The sequence below is a fragment of the Paroedura picta genome, chromosome 14 (genome assembly GCF_049243985.1).
Source record: "Paroedura picta isolate Pp20150507F chromosome 14, Ppicta_v3.0, whole genome shotgun sequence".
Taxonomy (NCBI): domain Eukaryota; kingdom Metazoa; phylum Chordata; class Lepidosauria; order Squamata; family Gekkonidae; genus Paroedura; species Paroedura picta.
The window spans coordinates 21533683-21549257 of record NC_135382.1 but is presented as its reverse complement, the minus strand read 5'-3'; the positions used below and the strand labels follow the sequence as shown (position 1 = coordinate 21549257).

The following is a 15575-nucleotide window of genomic DNA, read 5'->3' as shown; positions in this document are numbered from 1 at the left end:
TAATTATCGATTTAAAAAAGCAAAACACACACACAAAAAAACAGCTTCATGTCCCACTGTGCTGTTTTATGCTCCCCTAGCTTAGATACCTTGACTACCCTTGGCAGCGACAGCTACGCTGTTAATTTTCCGTGATGACCAACCCCATCAATATGCACAGCAATCAATTCGTAAATAGGGGATAAAGGGACACAGATGATTGGATTAGAGGAGGAATGCCAAGCTGGAAAATTAATTGTGGACCCTGAGGTTGGTTCCTGCTGGGTTCTCCTCTGATTCTAGAGAGAGAACAGACCCTTCTTGATCTCCCCTCCCCATAGCTATGGCTAGAACTGTGGGACCCACATGCATGAAAAACCATGAAGGACAAGGCTGCAGAGAGAGTGTGCGTGGGGAGGAGGAGGAAATCAAGCAAGATAACCATTTCTCCAATTTGCATCAGTGAAAAAACTGGTAGCACTTTATCACCTATTGCTCTGTTTCATGGACAACCATGAGCCGCCCTCACCCCCCACACTTAAAGAGAGAGTCAACACAGTAAGAGAGTCAACATCTGTCTCCCCCTTTTTATCCCAGCCGTCCTTCAAAAGGCTTAGCATGCCACATGTTGCCCTCCCTCACTCCCCCTTGACATTTCTTCCGCTCACAAACAATAGGTTGTAAAATAGGTTGGGCTGAAAGCACACAACTGATTCAGAAAACAATGGGTGATTTTGGACTCCTCCCACAAGTCTTACTCCATCACTCTAAACCAGGCTGGAAGAGGTGGGGCCCCAGCCATACAAATCCTTGTTGACTGAGGCTCATTGCACATGGTAGAGACTGGTGTCCAAGAGAGGGAAGTACTCTCAATTTAACTTGGGGGGGGCAGAGACAGGGCAACTTAGGTCTGCTCTGACCCTGTTTCTGGCATTGGGGTGGAGGTGATGGAGCAGCATAGGCCTGCTCCAGCCATGTTTCTGACACTGGGAGTGGTGGTGATAGGGGCAATGAAATGGCATCAGCCTGCCCCAACCTTGTTTCTTCAGGCTCCCTTGAGCAAACAGAGAGCAGCCATGGTTTTGATCACAAATCACCTGGAAACATTTCTCCTGTCACTTCCTATGCTGCAGGAATGACTTCAGTGGTCTCACATTCAGTAGAAGCATCTGGGTAATGTCATGTGATTTCCGGGGGTGTGGCAGGAAGGTGTGGCCGGCTGACCCACTTCCTGGGTTTCTTGAAGCCTGAGAATGTCTCTGGGATTTCTCATTGGTAAAAAGGTTGAGAAAGGCTGTTCGAACCACGATGCCACACTGGCTCTCCTCAACACTCCCTCCCCCTGATCTAGGCTTGGAATTTTTATTGCTTAAGCCACAAAACCAGTTTCTGATGCCGGTCACTAAGATGCAAACGGAAGCACCGAACTAAGAGCATTGCGGTGCCTAAACACTTTATTACAGAAAGGCAAAGCTCAGGGGCAAATTCAGGAGTACACTTACTTCCCCATCCACACGGCATAGCTTTCTGGGAGTCTCGGGATAAAAAGAACAGCATCCCCGCTGTCGACGTCAATTGCTCCATAGCAATCTGCCTCAGTCACTCCAAACGTCCAATGAAAATAAGATTCCTAGACAGAGAAAGTAAATGGCATTACATCTTCTCTAGCTACTGGCCCTTCCCAAAGGCCATTTGCAAAACCAACAATCAAAATACCAACACAGAACATGGAACTGTCAAAATGGAACTGAGCTTAGCCACAAACACAGCTGCATGGAGCAAAGGATTGGGCTTAGTCATCTCAAAGGACACAAACACTTTCTGCCGTTTCCAGACAGCACCATAAAATATCCACACAAACTTTCCAAATATCTGAATGGAACATTTCAGGTCACCAACACTTGTAAAGCTCAGTCCCCTGATCCTGAAGATGGATGGCCGGAAAATGTATCACTTCTTTTAACACAACGTAACCCAAGGACAGAAAATAGCTCAGTGAATGTATCCTATCAATACCCAGCCAGCCAATGCAATGGTTTCCCCCTGATACAAAGAGGAAAGTGGCTGCAATCCTCCATTTTATTTCTGGTTCACTATAAGCAAGACAGGGTAGGCCAAGAGAAGCCTACCCAGAAAGCTTTGCATGTCTGAAATTAATTGACCTTAGAGATGTTTTTTTTCCAGAAAGGGAAACAACAGACCCAACAGCTGCCATGTGCAAACTTATGCCAATATGTTATAACAACTGTTCAGGGTGCTCCTGTGTGTTTTTGTGTGGGTCACCATCTAATACCAGACTCATAACAACCAGCATTTAAACTGTGAAAACTGCCTGGATTCTTAGTCAACATGTCAATTACCACTAACCTGAAACTTCAACATGTCAATTACCAGTAACTTGAAACTATATTTTCAGTTACACTCTTTCATGCCAACTCTTGGTAGAGCTCTTGCTTTGAACTTTGGTGTGATATTCCTGTCTGATTAGAGAGAGGCTGTAGAACCACTGACCTAGGGCATGCACCCAGTTCAACAGCAGCAGGCCAAAAGGCTGGAAATATCCCACTGAATCTACAGATTCCAGCTGCTGATCTAATACTCTCCAGCAGCAAATGCAATCCCCAGAGTCCCTTACAAGGCTGAGAGCAGAGGAAGAACTCTGGATTAATTCTGGAAAGTTTATCTGATGCACAAGATTGTAGTTAACGAAAGACAAACTGTGTAATGATATCTTTTGCTGGAGGGGGCAACAATAAACAGTCTGTTCCATAGTTCTGTTCCTCCACTTTTGTTTCTTTAATTCTTTACATTTAAAATATTTATACCCTGCTTTTTCCCCAGTCAACAGGACTGTCGGCTAATCTGGGGATGGAAAGCGTCATCAAAGCACTGCTGATTTACGGCAACTGACAGGTTTTCAAAGCATTGCTTACGTCTGTGTTGCCACCCTGGGCTGCTTTGGTGGTCTCCCATTCAAAGACTAGCCAAGGCCAATGCTGCTTTAGCTTCCAGGGTCTGACAAGATCAGGCTAGCCTGGAGCCATACAGGGCAGATCATCGGGTAATTTTACACTGGTCATGACCCAAGCCTGTTTTTAAAGGTGATGTCATGATAGTATTACGAGGCACATTTGCATATCTGAGCAAATAGTGTTTTGTTATTAGTAATAATGAAGAGCTAATAGGGAAACATCCAGACTTTGGTCTGCAACAACATGTGCCAGGAAAGGCAGAGAGGCCCAAAGAAATCTGAAAATAGTGTATTCAACTACCATGATCTAAGCCAGGCTTCCTCAACCAGTTTCGTGAAACGCCGGGGTTTTTTAACGGCCCTGTAAGGGAGTGGCGGGATATAAATCTAATAATAATAATAATAATAATAATAATAATAATAATAATAATAATAATAATAATAATAATAATAATAATGTTTCCTGTATGGGTGGGAGTTAATTTTTATATATTTTAAAAGCTTGTTAAACAGTTATTGGATGATATCCCACATATGATGATGTCGACCCACCTCCTGCCAAAATAGCCAATGATGGGTCTAGAGAGGGTAGGAAGGGGAGGGGCCGTGGGTGGGCTATGCTTCCCAACCACATTCTGCATGACTGTTCCACTTCCCGGATTTCTCAAAGCCTGAAGAATGTTACAGGGGTTTCTCAACAGTAAAAATGTAAGGAAGGATGATTTAAGCATACATTGGTGAATGCTGACAATTAGGATTCCTTAGAAAAGTTCTATCCCTGCCTCTCCAATAGATCCAAGTGCCAACCAGCCCCAACCCCATTCATTTTTCCAAGTTTCAGCCTAGGAGTGACAGGTCAGGACCAACATGTGTTACGCAAGATGACCTAAACATATTTCACCATGTTCAGAAGTATGAATTAAATCCTTTTAAGTAAAGCTTAGGAAAAAGGGAAAAATTAAGTAGAAATCCTCCAGAAGACGGAATGTTTTAATAAAACACTGTGGGATACATTTTTTAGAAAATTATTTTGCCATGGAAGCTAGAGAAGGGAGAAGAGAGAAAGGAGAGAGAATTATAAATGAAAGGGAAAGGATGGTGTGGGGGGAAAGTGACTAGCAGCCTGGACGCAAATCAGGACTTGCCTGGTTGCAATCCTGCTTCTACCACAAGGTACACAGTCAGTCTTAAGCATGCATGTGCACACCCTCCACCACAGGATGAGCGGCATTTCTTGCATAACCTTAGCCATAAGGATCGAGATAATATATAAGAACCAATTTAGACATTCTCACTTCCTGGAGAACTGTTCATTTTAATTATTAATAGTATAGTTCAGCCTTTCTCAATTTTTTTACCATTGAGAAACCCCTGAAGCATGCTTCATGCTTCAAGATACCCTAGAAGTGGCACAATGATGCAGAATATGGTTGTGAAGCAGAGCTGGGTACGTACCCACCCGGGGCCCCTCCCCCTCCAGGCCGAACACTGGCTATTTTGGGAACGGGGGGGGGGGGGGTCGACATGACCATATATGGTCATATCCCCAATAACTATTTAAAAAAATAAAAAATATATAAAAACTAACTCCTACCCATTCAGGGAACCCTTCCAGGGGCTGTCAAGAAACCCCAGGATTTCACAAAACCCTGCTATGGGTCATGGGAAGAGTGATCATTTCATGACACAGAACCTAATTTTGACTGGGGCTCAGGGAGAGATGGTTAGTTTTGTTCTGTAATACCACTTGGCATCTTGAACACACCAATACCTTCCTCCTTTGCTGTACTTGCAAATGTCCAGGGAGCCATGCTGTTACCAAGCAGCCTACAGGAAGCATTCTGGTCCACAAAGGGCTCCTGCTGAAGGCTTACAAAACAGATTGGCTGCTCTTTGCACCAGGGCAGGTTCCCGCACGTGCCATAAAACATACGAAACCTGACTTGAATTGCCGTCATATAAGCCACAGATGAAGATCAATGGTCGAGCCCGATTCAGCAGCAAACTTTACTGCTTGATTATGCCACGATTGCAGTTTCTGAAAGCATCAGATAGCACATTAAAAAAAATTCAGCACGCTGCCACGGCTGCGGCCTTGGTGAACTGGGTATTCACACTTAGTTCAACCCAGTGCTTTCTGGATCACAGAGCTGGTGGAAACAAGCCAGCCGGCAGGAAATAGGGTGATATCTGAACCAGCTGTTGACTCATCCCTATCCAAAGACCCACAGAAAAGATAAGCAGGGGAACTGCCACCACTTGATCTTACCTGGCGGAAAACGATGCCGGTATCAGTGCAGTACCTGTTGGCCTGCTCACCGCCCTGCAGGACAACAATGGACTTCGGCAGCACGTTGCTCTTTGCTCTCAGCCGATTGCATAGACGGGTTCGGTTCAGGGCAAAAAGGGCAGCTGATATTTTCAAGGTTTCATTCCCCAGCCAAAAAATGGGTCTAGGAGAGAGGATGGGAAGGGAGAGAGAAATCAGGATTTGCAATCAAAATAACACATTTCCGAAGAAGGTAATTTAAAAAACCCACATAGCCATTTTTCAGGCACCTTAATTTATTTATTATATTTATGCATAGGGTGTTAAAAGCATATCAAGCAGGGGGGAGCTTAGTAAAATACAACATACATCAGGACCCACCAGTATTCCACAGAAAGATGTGAACCGTGCAAAACAGCATTGCCCAGGAGGGATATTTTATGAGGGGTGGTATTACAAGGCAATTATCAAAAAAAGAGCGCTGGTTTCTTGTACCCTGCTTTTTGCTACCCGTCAGAGTCTCAAAGCGGTTTACAATTGCCACTGGAGTTTCAGAATAGGAGGACTGGCCATGTGACTTTCCAGGAACCTTCCTGATAGGCCGCTGTCCTAGAGGGACACCGACAAGAAGGAGCTAGCTGAGTACTGCAAGTACAGCTTGGATACAGCCAGCAATTTTAGTGAGGGAATAAGCTCCTTGGTGGCACAGGAAACAGCCACAAGTGAGCCTAATCACCTCAGTAGATCTGAGAATACAGAGGTGGCTCCTTGGTAGTCTGGACATTGATATCCATCCTAGCGCTCCCAGTAGCCTGGAATCTCACAGCTGAGCTAGCTGGATCTAGTGGGGTTTTTTCAATGGTAAAAAATTGAGAAAGGCAGCTGTAAGCCAATCTTGGTCCCCACTAAGGAGAAAAAAAACAAGACAGAAACCTCTAAACCAACAAACAACTATATCATCTTTTGCATAAAATTATCCATCTTAAAAAAAAACTATTTTGCATTAATTTATTCTGCTCCTGCAAGCCGCCAAGAGGGATGTGAAACTATGCAGGCCCACAGGGACAATCGCTCAACATGGCAGAGGCAAAGTAGGCCTAGAGCAGGAGTAGTCAACCTGTGGTCCTCCAGACATTCATGGACTACAATTCCCATGAGCCCCTGCCAGCATTTGCTGGCAGCGTTTGCTGGCAGGGGCTCATGGGAATTCTAGTCCATGTACATCTGGAGGACCACAGGTTGACTACCCCTGGCCTAGAGAACGTTTCCTGGAGGCCAAGGTCCTCTCTCCAGTTTTCACTGTAGTCCCACCTCCACCAGAGCCCAATGGCAGCCAGCTGTATCAACAGCTCCCCACCCAACGATCTCCATTTCAAAGAATTCACTAGAACCTCCCTCTCAGACAGAGGGGTCTCAGCCAGCAAAGGCCAACGCATCCCAAACCACAAACCAAGCTACACTGGCGGTGCCTTCAGTTGCGTCCCGTTGCTAAGCTCAGCTGTTGCTAAGACGAAGAAAACACGTATCAAACTGCATTAACCTGAGCGTGCTCGGTGCGATGCTCCCTCATGTATTAATTATTACACGACCCTCTCGGCATGCCGCAAGCCTGAAAGCTAACCTTTGTTTTTAGAGTTGCAGAGAGCAACCTTCAGTGAGACTTCGGTGTCAGAAGTCCAAACCGGAGCGCAAAGGAACCAATAACCTGTAGAACTTTGATGCAATTTTGCAGAGCTAAAGATCAAATGGCTTAGATAGGCCACTGCTTGAGGTCACCAATTTTTTTTATTTAAAAGACAAAAAACGGGCCATATTTCAGCAAGTTCCCAAAATGAAGCAAGACACAGGCAAGGTAATTACCCGAGTTATTCAAACACTCTTCTTTCCCTTTTTGTCTTCTTTGGGGTGGGGCCATGGCTGATGAGCAGAAAAGGTGCTTTTCATACAATCACAGCTGGGAAATTCCTGGAGTAGACCAAACAGACCCTGGCTGACCATTTTAAACCATGGTTTACTGTAACCATGGCTTGTTTGTGAAACCCAGCTTCAGCTTCCAGATGAGTACACAGATCCTTCACTCTGTAATAGAAGGGCACAGGGGTGCCCTTCTGGAACAGGGGTGGCAAAACTGTGGCTCTTTAGATGTTCACAGACTACAATTCCCATGAGCCTCTGCCAGCATTTGTAGTCTATGGATATCTGGAGAGCCCTAGTTTGACCATCCCTGCCCTGGAATAAAGCATGATGTCTACATTGGCACAGTGTGCGAAACTGAAGTTGAAGACTTAAGTGTGGTTAATACACTGTGACTCAATGTCCAGGCAGCCCTTCCAGCTTCTTTTGTGCAGGTGTTATTTTGCATTGTAAACCCTCTTGACTGGGATGGGCAGGGCCTGTAAAAAGGCATCCAGCAAATAAAGAGACAGGCTCCTTAACCCATTTTATCCCCACCTGAACAGAAAGAGGGCCTTTCTTTAAACCACCTCTGTTAGTCACTACCATTCAACACTGGCAACACACCTTTGCTAGAATCTCATCCCATGCAGAAGTGGCAGAATTGCACATCGGTGCCAAGAGAATCCTCGAAACAAGGAGGTGCGCCAGAGTCAGACCTGGCCTCTGATGACTTACGGAAGAATGGAATTGTGTGAAGGGAGATGGAAAAGTGTCAGCAAATGGCAGTCTGTTACCAAACCAGCCACCCTAATGCTGTTAAGCCCCTATCCAATTTGAAATGTCCAGAGAACAGACCATTCCCATCCATGAATTAGCATAAACCAGCCATTCTCAGCTTTTCACCATCGAGAAACCCCTGAAACATTTTCCAGGCTTCAAGAACCCCCAGAAGTGGCATGATCCTGCAGAATATGGTTGGGAAGCAGAGCTGTGGACAAGTGTGCTGGTAAATTCTGCAAGACCCTCACGTTCATTTGCCTATAAACGCTTATGCTTTTGTCTATAAAGTTGTCAGCATCTTGAACTTAGAAACAGATACTTTCCTTGATCACAAACAATCGATAGAGAAAAAGAGCTTCTATTCCAGTTGTTATTAATCATTGGACCCCTTCTTTCAACACGGCTGAAATTATTTTTTTCTCAGGCTAGATTATCTTCTGCCCCTCCTTGTGACTCGGTATCAATTACAGGCGTTTATAGCTCGTTAAGTCAAACTTTGGAATCCTATTTTACTGCTTGGCCGATAATATGTACCACGCTGTGCTGGCTGCCCTGCTTTTAATTGTGCAGTTGCTTTAAGTCTCAGTGAAAAAGGCAGACTTTAAATGGAGCAAGGAAAACCAAGTAATGATTTAAAGAGGATTGTACTTGTTTGTACCTGTTTAAAATAGCAAATTACAGCAACTGTGTTTTTTTAAAGTAAGCTTCATTGACAATTTTAAACCATGGTTAATCCATGAAACCCAGATGAATCTTGAAAATGATCATGCAAGTCCTTTGTGCCTTTGCTCTGCAGCAAGGACATGGGGTGCCAGGCAATAAGCTAGCATCATGTGAAAACATGGGTAAGACTAAACCATGGTTAATAAGCCAGCTGCAAATCATTCAAAACAGAGCAAACTTCGGCACACTGACTGAATTGAGATCACTAAAAAGAAAAGGATACCAAAGAGACCCAGGTCTCTTTAATGTAAGCTGATGAGATTCTGCAGAACATGTCACATATGTTATTTGGAATATGACTGTAAGCTGTATTTGCTTAATTTAAAAATCTTTAATTGCACTTAATCATTACAGCAGGCTTTCTCAACTTTTTTACCCTTGACAAAGCTCTGATACATTCCTCAGGCTTTGAGAAACCCCAGAAATTGGGTGATCGTGCAAGATATGGTCAGGAATCATAGCTGTGTACATGCCCCTCCCCTTCCAACCCCCTCTGGGCCCATCATTGCCCATTTGGGGAGGAGGGGGAGCTCAACATGACCATACATGGTCATATCACCCAATAAAAGTTTAACAAATTTTTAATATCCTTAACATTATTTCACTCCCTTATATATTTGGGAAACAGCCTCCTGGGAGGAAACTGTCCGGGGCCTTGTCCATCCAGGTCTACCCTCCCCCTCCAGCTCCCACCCTCCCTCCTTGCCTGCTAGAAGCCTTGTGGCTGCAGCCTCCATTGTCGCCCACAAGGAGAGAGGCAGCAACAGGGCTTTGCAGCCTGCAGGTATGCTCCTGATGGGAGGGAGCCGGGGAGGGGGGAGTTTGCAGCCTCCCTGCCACAAAACCCAGTCGCTGCCAGCGGGGGGGGGGGGGCTTCCCACTCCCTTTCGCCCACTTTGCGGGCCAAAGGGAGCCGCGGCCACTTTCTCACGCCCTCCTGCCTGCCACCTCTTACAAAGCCCATTTTTAAAACCATTTCAGACCATTCCAGGACAGGCATTCCATGGTTATAGAAAGCCTGTTTATATCACCTCGCCAGTAGGCATACTTTTTCAGGAAACGTGAATTGCAAACTGAGTAACTGGATTTAAAGTCACCTTGATTTCAAATCAAGCCACCCAGATGAACAACACTCCAATGACTCTGACCACAGACATGACACAGATCCAGTTCGCTCTTCACTCCCAGAGTCAGATCTTACTTTGAATTGTGGGTTCAGGATTCCTCCAAACTGGTTTACCACCGGCGTCTCTGGAGCCAAAACGAACAAGTCTAAACATCTGCCCTGTCATGCTGCACCCTGTAACACCCTGGCTTGCCTCTTTATATAGGAACTCCCCTAGCAACAGGCAGAGCAAGACCGAAGAGGAAAAGAAGAACTTTAAAAGGGGCAGTTGGCAAGATGAGGAAGGGGAAAGGATGAGTCCCAAAGATTACTCAAGTAGCTCCCTGAACCAGGAGCATATGACAGTGGAAATATATGACTCCCAGAATGCCCCAAGGCTACTAGAAGGGCTGCCAGCTCTAGGTTGGGAAATACCTGGAGATTTTGGGTATGGACCCTGGGGAAGGAAGGGATTTCAGTGGGGTACACAAAGGCAGGTTACGTCATTATCTCCAGCAACTCTGAAAGATAGGCTAGTCAAAGTGTGTGTTGGTGGCCCAAGGTCACGCAGTAGACTTCCATGGCTCAGCACGGACTCAAACCTGGGTTGTCCAGATCCTAGTCCAATGCTCTATCCAGCACACCACCCTGGCCATCAAGCAAACCTAGAATTCTGAGATATTTTGAAGTCTAGGACAAAGAAATGGCCAGTGAATACATGAAGCTGCCTTTCACTGAATCAAACCCTTGGTCCACCAAGCTCAGTATTACCTTCTCAGACTGCCAGCTGCTCTCAAGGGTCTTTCACATCACCGTCACCTACTTTGCAGGGGCCAAATAAATAATATAATAATAAAGTTTTATTTTTAGCCCAGTGTTCGTGAGGATGAGTAACAGCATTCATAAAACACCATATACAAAATAGTTTAAATGCCCCCAAATAATATTTCCAGACAGGGTTTTTGGCACCAGGTGCTTGTCTTTCCAGCTCTCTCTAGTGAGGCCAACATTCAATGGTGGCTGTTATTTTGGACCCCAATGATAAGCATGGTGGGATAGCTCCAGCTTACAAGCCCCACAAAACTGATTAAGGTTGTGATGTCCCTCAGGAGTGCATTCTACCAGGCTGGGGTGGGGTCTGGCCAAGGCCAATCTCACCTCCTTTGGAGAAATGGGAAAAGATGCCACTGCAAGGCAGACGGGAAGTAAAAAAGGGCAAACCAATGACTGATAGGGTTTATTATGCTGATATCTCCCCCCCCCCCCCTCTTTTGAAGATGGAAAGACGAGCTCCTAATGCCAAATCCCACTCTCTGGAAATACTAGTTGGGGCATTAAGATTAATAATGTTTTTAACCTATTTAGTACATGTTGTTTTATGAACACCAGATATCAGGCTAAATTTTGGAATCTTGGAAATATGGACCAAATAGGCTTCGGGGAAAGTAAGATACAAGAAGAAAAGATGTGTTTATCTGGAAAAAGAAATGCTTGCCAGAAACACCGGACCTACCCTTTAATTCTGTAAGCTGTACAGAACCCTCCCCTGCCAATATTTTACAGATGGACATCAGCATAGTTGAGTAATCTGTTATACACAGGATCATTCCTAATAGTTGCAGGCTGCTCACCTAATGGAGAATATACGCTCTTGCTCTCTCACAGTCGGGCTTCAATGGGAAACAAGGTGCGTTGAGAAAGGGACATATTTTGTTTCAGAAGCCAGGTAGACTTTTGAAGTTGAAGAGGACTTAGGAAAGCTGCTACTCAAAACCCTTGGTCACCGGCAGGATGGCAAAGCTACACAGTGGCACATAATACTTACATATGCATTAATACAGAAAAAAGACACAACCACACCGTACTTAATCTTACCATGGAGAGCCCTTGATAGATACAACGTGACAACTCCTATCACGCATCCATGCACAACAGCCCTTTTGAAAGTCATCTCCCCCCAAAGGCCTAACAGGAACAGCTGGTGCAAATAAGGTCACATTTCACAGACAAAACCACAGGAAACAGTGTTTCAAATACATTATTTTATTCCACTGCTGAAGGCTGCCTTGAGCACAGGGAGAGAAACAAGAAATCAAGGAAGAAAACTATGTACAAACTAACAATTCTAATTGCACATCACTAGCGACTATGCAGGGGTGTCCCCTCATGATGCATTGCTTCACTGACTTCTGATGCCAGGTGTGTCTAGGGTTTGTCTAAAAACAAGGAACTGGTGGAAGTGTACTAGAATTCCACAACAGAACTGGCCACGGTGAGTTCCAGCTATAATTTAAAGCGGTATTCCCAGGATCCACATGAAGCTGCCTTATATTGAGTGAGGCCACGGGTCTAACAAGGCTGGTGCCGACTATGCCCATCAGCAGCCACTCTCTGAAAGAGGATTTTCGCATCACACATTGCCTTTTAACTGGCAGTGCTGGAGATTGAACTGGAGGGGGGGGGGAGAGAAGAGAAAGAGCCTGACCCAAGCAAATGCTGAACTGAGCAAGGGCCCTGCTGTTCTCACCGCCCAAGAACCTGCCATACTGCGCACGCCATAACCTCCCTAGCAAGAATGGGGCTGGAGGCTGCCTGCAAAGCCAAGGCGGCTACCGAGGAGCAGCATGCAGGGCCCGCCCGTGTGCACTTGCATTCCCGTGCCCCAGAGCCACGGCACTGCTGCGCCTAAGTTCTGAACACGCGGGGAAGGATTCACACGTGTGCTTCCTGGGGGCCAAAACAGGCCCGAACGGGAGGCCAAGAGAGAGTCTCTCCGGGGCCGGGGCCCGTGAGCCAAGCCTGCTTTCCCCTCTGCAGAGCGCCTGGCCCGCCCCAGCAGCCAGGCAGCTTCTCCGCGCCAGCTTACCCTTCGGACGCAGCCATGTTGCCTCGCCGTCTCGCTCAGTCATATGACCACCGCTGGGCGCGTCGCCCTCTTATGAGAAGCGAAGGAGGGAGGGGCGGGGGGCGGGGCCTGGTTGCTCCGGGCAACTGGCCGCTTAGGGGAGTCCCCTGCTCAGGCGGCTTGTCCCGGGGAGGGGAGGGGAGGGGCGGGGCAGGGGGCGGGGCGCCCTTGTTTGCCAAAGGCAATTGAAAATAAAATGACTTAAAAAAATCCATCCGGCAGCGTCTGTTTCTTTATTTTCGAGTTTATATGCCGCCCTTCTCCAAAGGCTCGTGGCGGACTACGACAGCTCATAAGATTTATTTTGTTTATTTATAGTATTAATTTCATTTCATTTGTTTTACTATTAAAAACGCCCTCCCTTGCCGCTCAGGGCGTTTACGCTGGAACTTTCATGGAAACGGTGCAGCGCAAGAAACGTATCCGTTTGAGAATAGGCAACGTTTCGGAGCGCTTGTGGCAAATAGAAACGTTGTACGAAAATAACGTTCAGCGACAGGGCGGTTTGTTTCAGCTTTTCCGCACTGTGGTTCCGGCTCTTTCCTGCCTGCGGGGGCCACAAAGTCGACCTCGTAAAATCTCGCAATGTGCCCTAATCAAACGTGGCTTGACCAAAGCGTCTCAGATGACCAAAGCGTCACGTATGCTGATATCGGAATGCCGCAGAACAAAAGGATAATAAAGTCAGAGTCCAGGGGCACCTTTAAGACCAAGATTTATTCAAGGCATGAGCTTTCGAGTGCAAGCACTCTTCCTGAGACTATGAGCAAAAGGGTCTTTGCAGCGCTCCGTGGGGGCCGTAATCGTCTGTTGCTATCTGCAAGGTTGCAAATGCTACACGCATAAGAGTGGACATCTGTGAGGAGTAGCCCCTGGGGGAGGAGGAGCCCCTCCTAGGCAATGGGTTAGCTACATTACCTTTGGAATGGGGAATCACCTGATCTATTAGACTGGGCCTTAAGACCCTAGCCAAGGCGAAGGTGCCAAAGATATTATGTAATATCTGGGTGACCTTGGGCTAGTCACAGTCTTGCTTGAGCTGTTCTCACAGAGCTCAGAGCTCTCTCAGCATCTACCTAACAGGGTGTCTGTTGCAGGGAGAGGACAGGAAGGTGATTGTAAGACTCCTTCGGGTCGGGGAATGCAAGGTATAAAATCCAACTTTTATTCCATCACAACGGATCTGGAAAAGTATGTGCCATTTCACACCGCCTTGCCTTTTAAAGAATACCAGGAGAGCCCTGCTGGATCAGACCAGTGGTCCAGCATTCTGCTTCACACAGTGGCTCACCAGTTGCCCTGGAAAGCCTTCAAACAGAGGCTAAGCTTACCTCCTGTGGTACTTTTTAGTATTGGTATTCAGACATTTATTCCCTCTGAATGTGGAAGTTCCCCTGTAGTTACTATTGCTAGTAGTGATTGAGGGATCACTCCCCCTGAATCTGGCTAATCCCCATTGAAATCCCTCTGTGCTTTTTAACCAGCACTTTGTGAATTCCACAATTCTTCACTGACTAAAGAACAGTCTAGAGAAGCCTCAACTGCATTTGGCGCACCTGACTTCTAGGATTATGGGAGTGGAAGAACTTTTCTCTATTCACTTTCTCCATACTATGTATTACTATATACATCTATATCATGTCATTTTTCTAAATGGAAAAGCCCCAGACTCGTTAGCCTGTCCTCATAGGAAAGGTGTTGCAGCTCCTTAATCATCTCTTTTTTAATTAATTTTATTAATACAGAAAAAAGTTACATAGAAATTACAGAACAGCAAATACATATGAGAAAAATAGTAAGAGAAAAAAAGAAAAGAAAAATGAGTATAATGTCATTTTAAAAAAAGACTTCCAACTCTACTTACAAAGAAAAGCCGGTATCTAAACTTTTGTTGTATTACAATATCATATATCTCAAATACTCTATGTATTAATCATCTCAATCAAGCTCTCTCAGCTTCACCTTCCTCACAGGTGTCTGTTTGCTAGGAGAGGAAAGGAAGGGGAGGCATTTTGAGACTCCTTCAGGTAGTAAAAAGTGGGATATACAAACCAGCTCTTCTTCTTTAAAAATCACCAGAAGGTATTTTCAGCTGTTGTTGGTCTTTTGGGTTCCCCGGGGCTCCTGATTAACGTTACTGCAATTGAACTCTGTGGGACTTACTTTTGAGTATACATGCTTCATATTGCACTGTAACATGGCTGATCTTCTGGAATTAAATTCCTGATGTAGCCCCAACTTCAAGTTGCAGCAGTGTAGGAAAGTTATGGCCTTGCCTCAGAAGGTGAACCCTAACTTTAAGTTAGCACTCACTAATAACCAAACTAGGGGAGGACTGAAAGTGTGGCCTGCTCATGTGGGGAACAAACCCCCCTTCTTTAGCAAGGGAGTGGATCAATTGCAAAAAGTAAATCAATGAAGTAGCAAAAAAAAGCCCAGACCCCTATATCTTCTCTGCCTTGCTCTAAGCCTCACTCTGAAATCCAGTGTAGAGTTGGATCCCTTTTGAGCCCATTGAAATAAACAGGCTTAGACCTGGTTCATTTTGCATAGGATTGTGCTTCCCTTTTTCACATTCCTTCAAGTCTTTTTGGAATGGCCTTGCTTTGTGAGAGTGAGCAGCACGCTAGTGACTGGCATGTAGTGTTGACAACAGTCTGCAGAAAGAAATGTGCTGCCCCTGTGATAGTTTAATGTGTGAAACAGGCAAATGAAGCTTTCCATGGTGTCTTGGGCCATCCCTTGAAGTGTCTGTTAATGTTTCTTAAGCTCCCGCAAGGAGGCAATTAATAGAATTTTGCTAAAGAAACCCTCCTTAGATTCAAAGGAGTTGACCAATTATTGCCCAGTGTCTAATCTACTGGTATTTGAGCAAGTATTATCTGGGCAGCTCCAGGTTTTCTTGAAGAGGTATCTGACCTAAGTCCTTTTCAATCATGCTTCAGGC

General features: G+C 45.6%; 1 protein-coding gene across 1 annotated transcript in view; it reads right to left on the bottom strand.

Annotated features, from left to right (window-relative positions):
- The window catches only part of PEPD (peptidase D), a 136513-nt gene extending 123818 nt beyond the window's left edge, over positions 1-12695 (bottom strand). The window contains exons 1-3 of the mRNA XM_077309906.1: positions 12590-12695; positions 5220-5403; positions 1482-1609 (exon numbers count right to left, since the gene is read on the bottom strand). Of these exons, the coding sequence (XP_077166021.1) occupies positions 1482-1609; positions 5220-5403; positions 12590-12606 (329 nt within the window). The 5' untranslated portion in view covers positions 12607-12695. The remainder of the gene's footprint in view (positions 1-1481; positions 1610-5219; positions 5404-12589) is intronic.
- Between the last annotated feature and the right edge of the window lie 2880 nt (positions 12696-15575).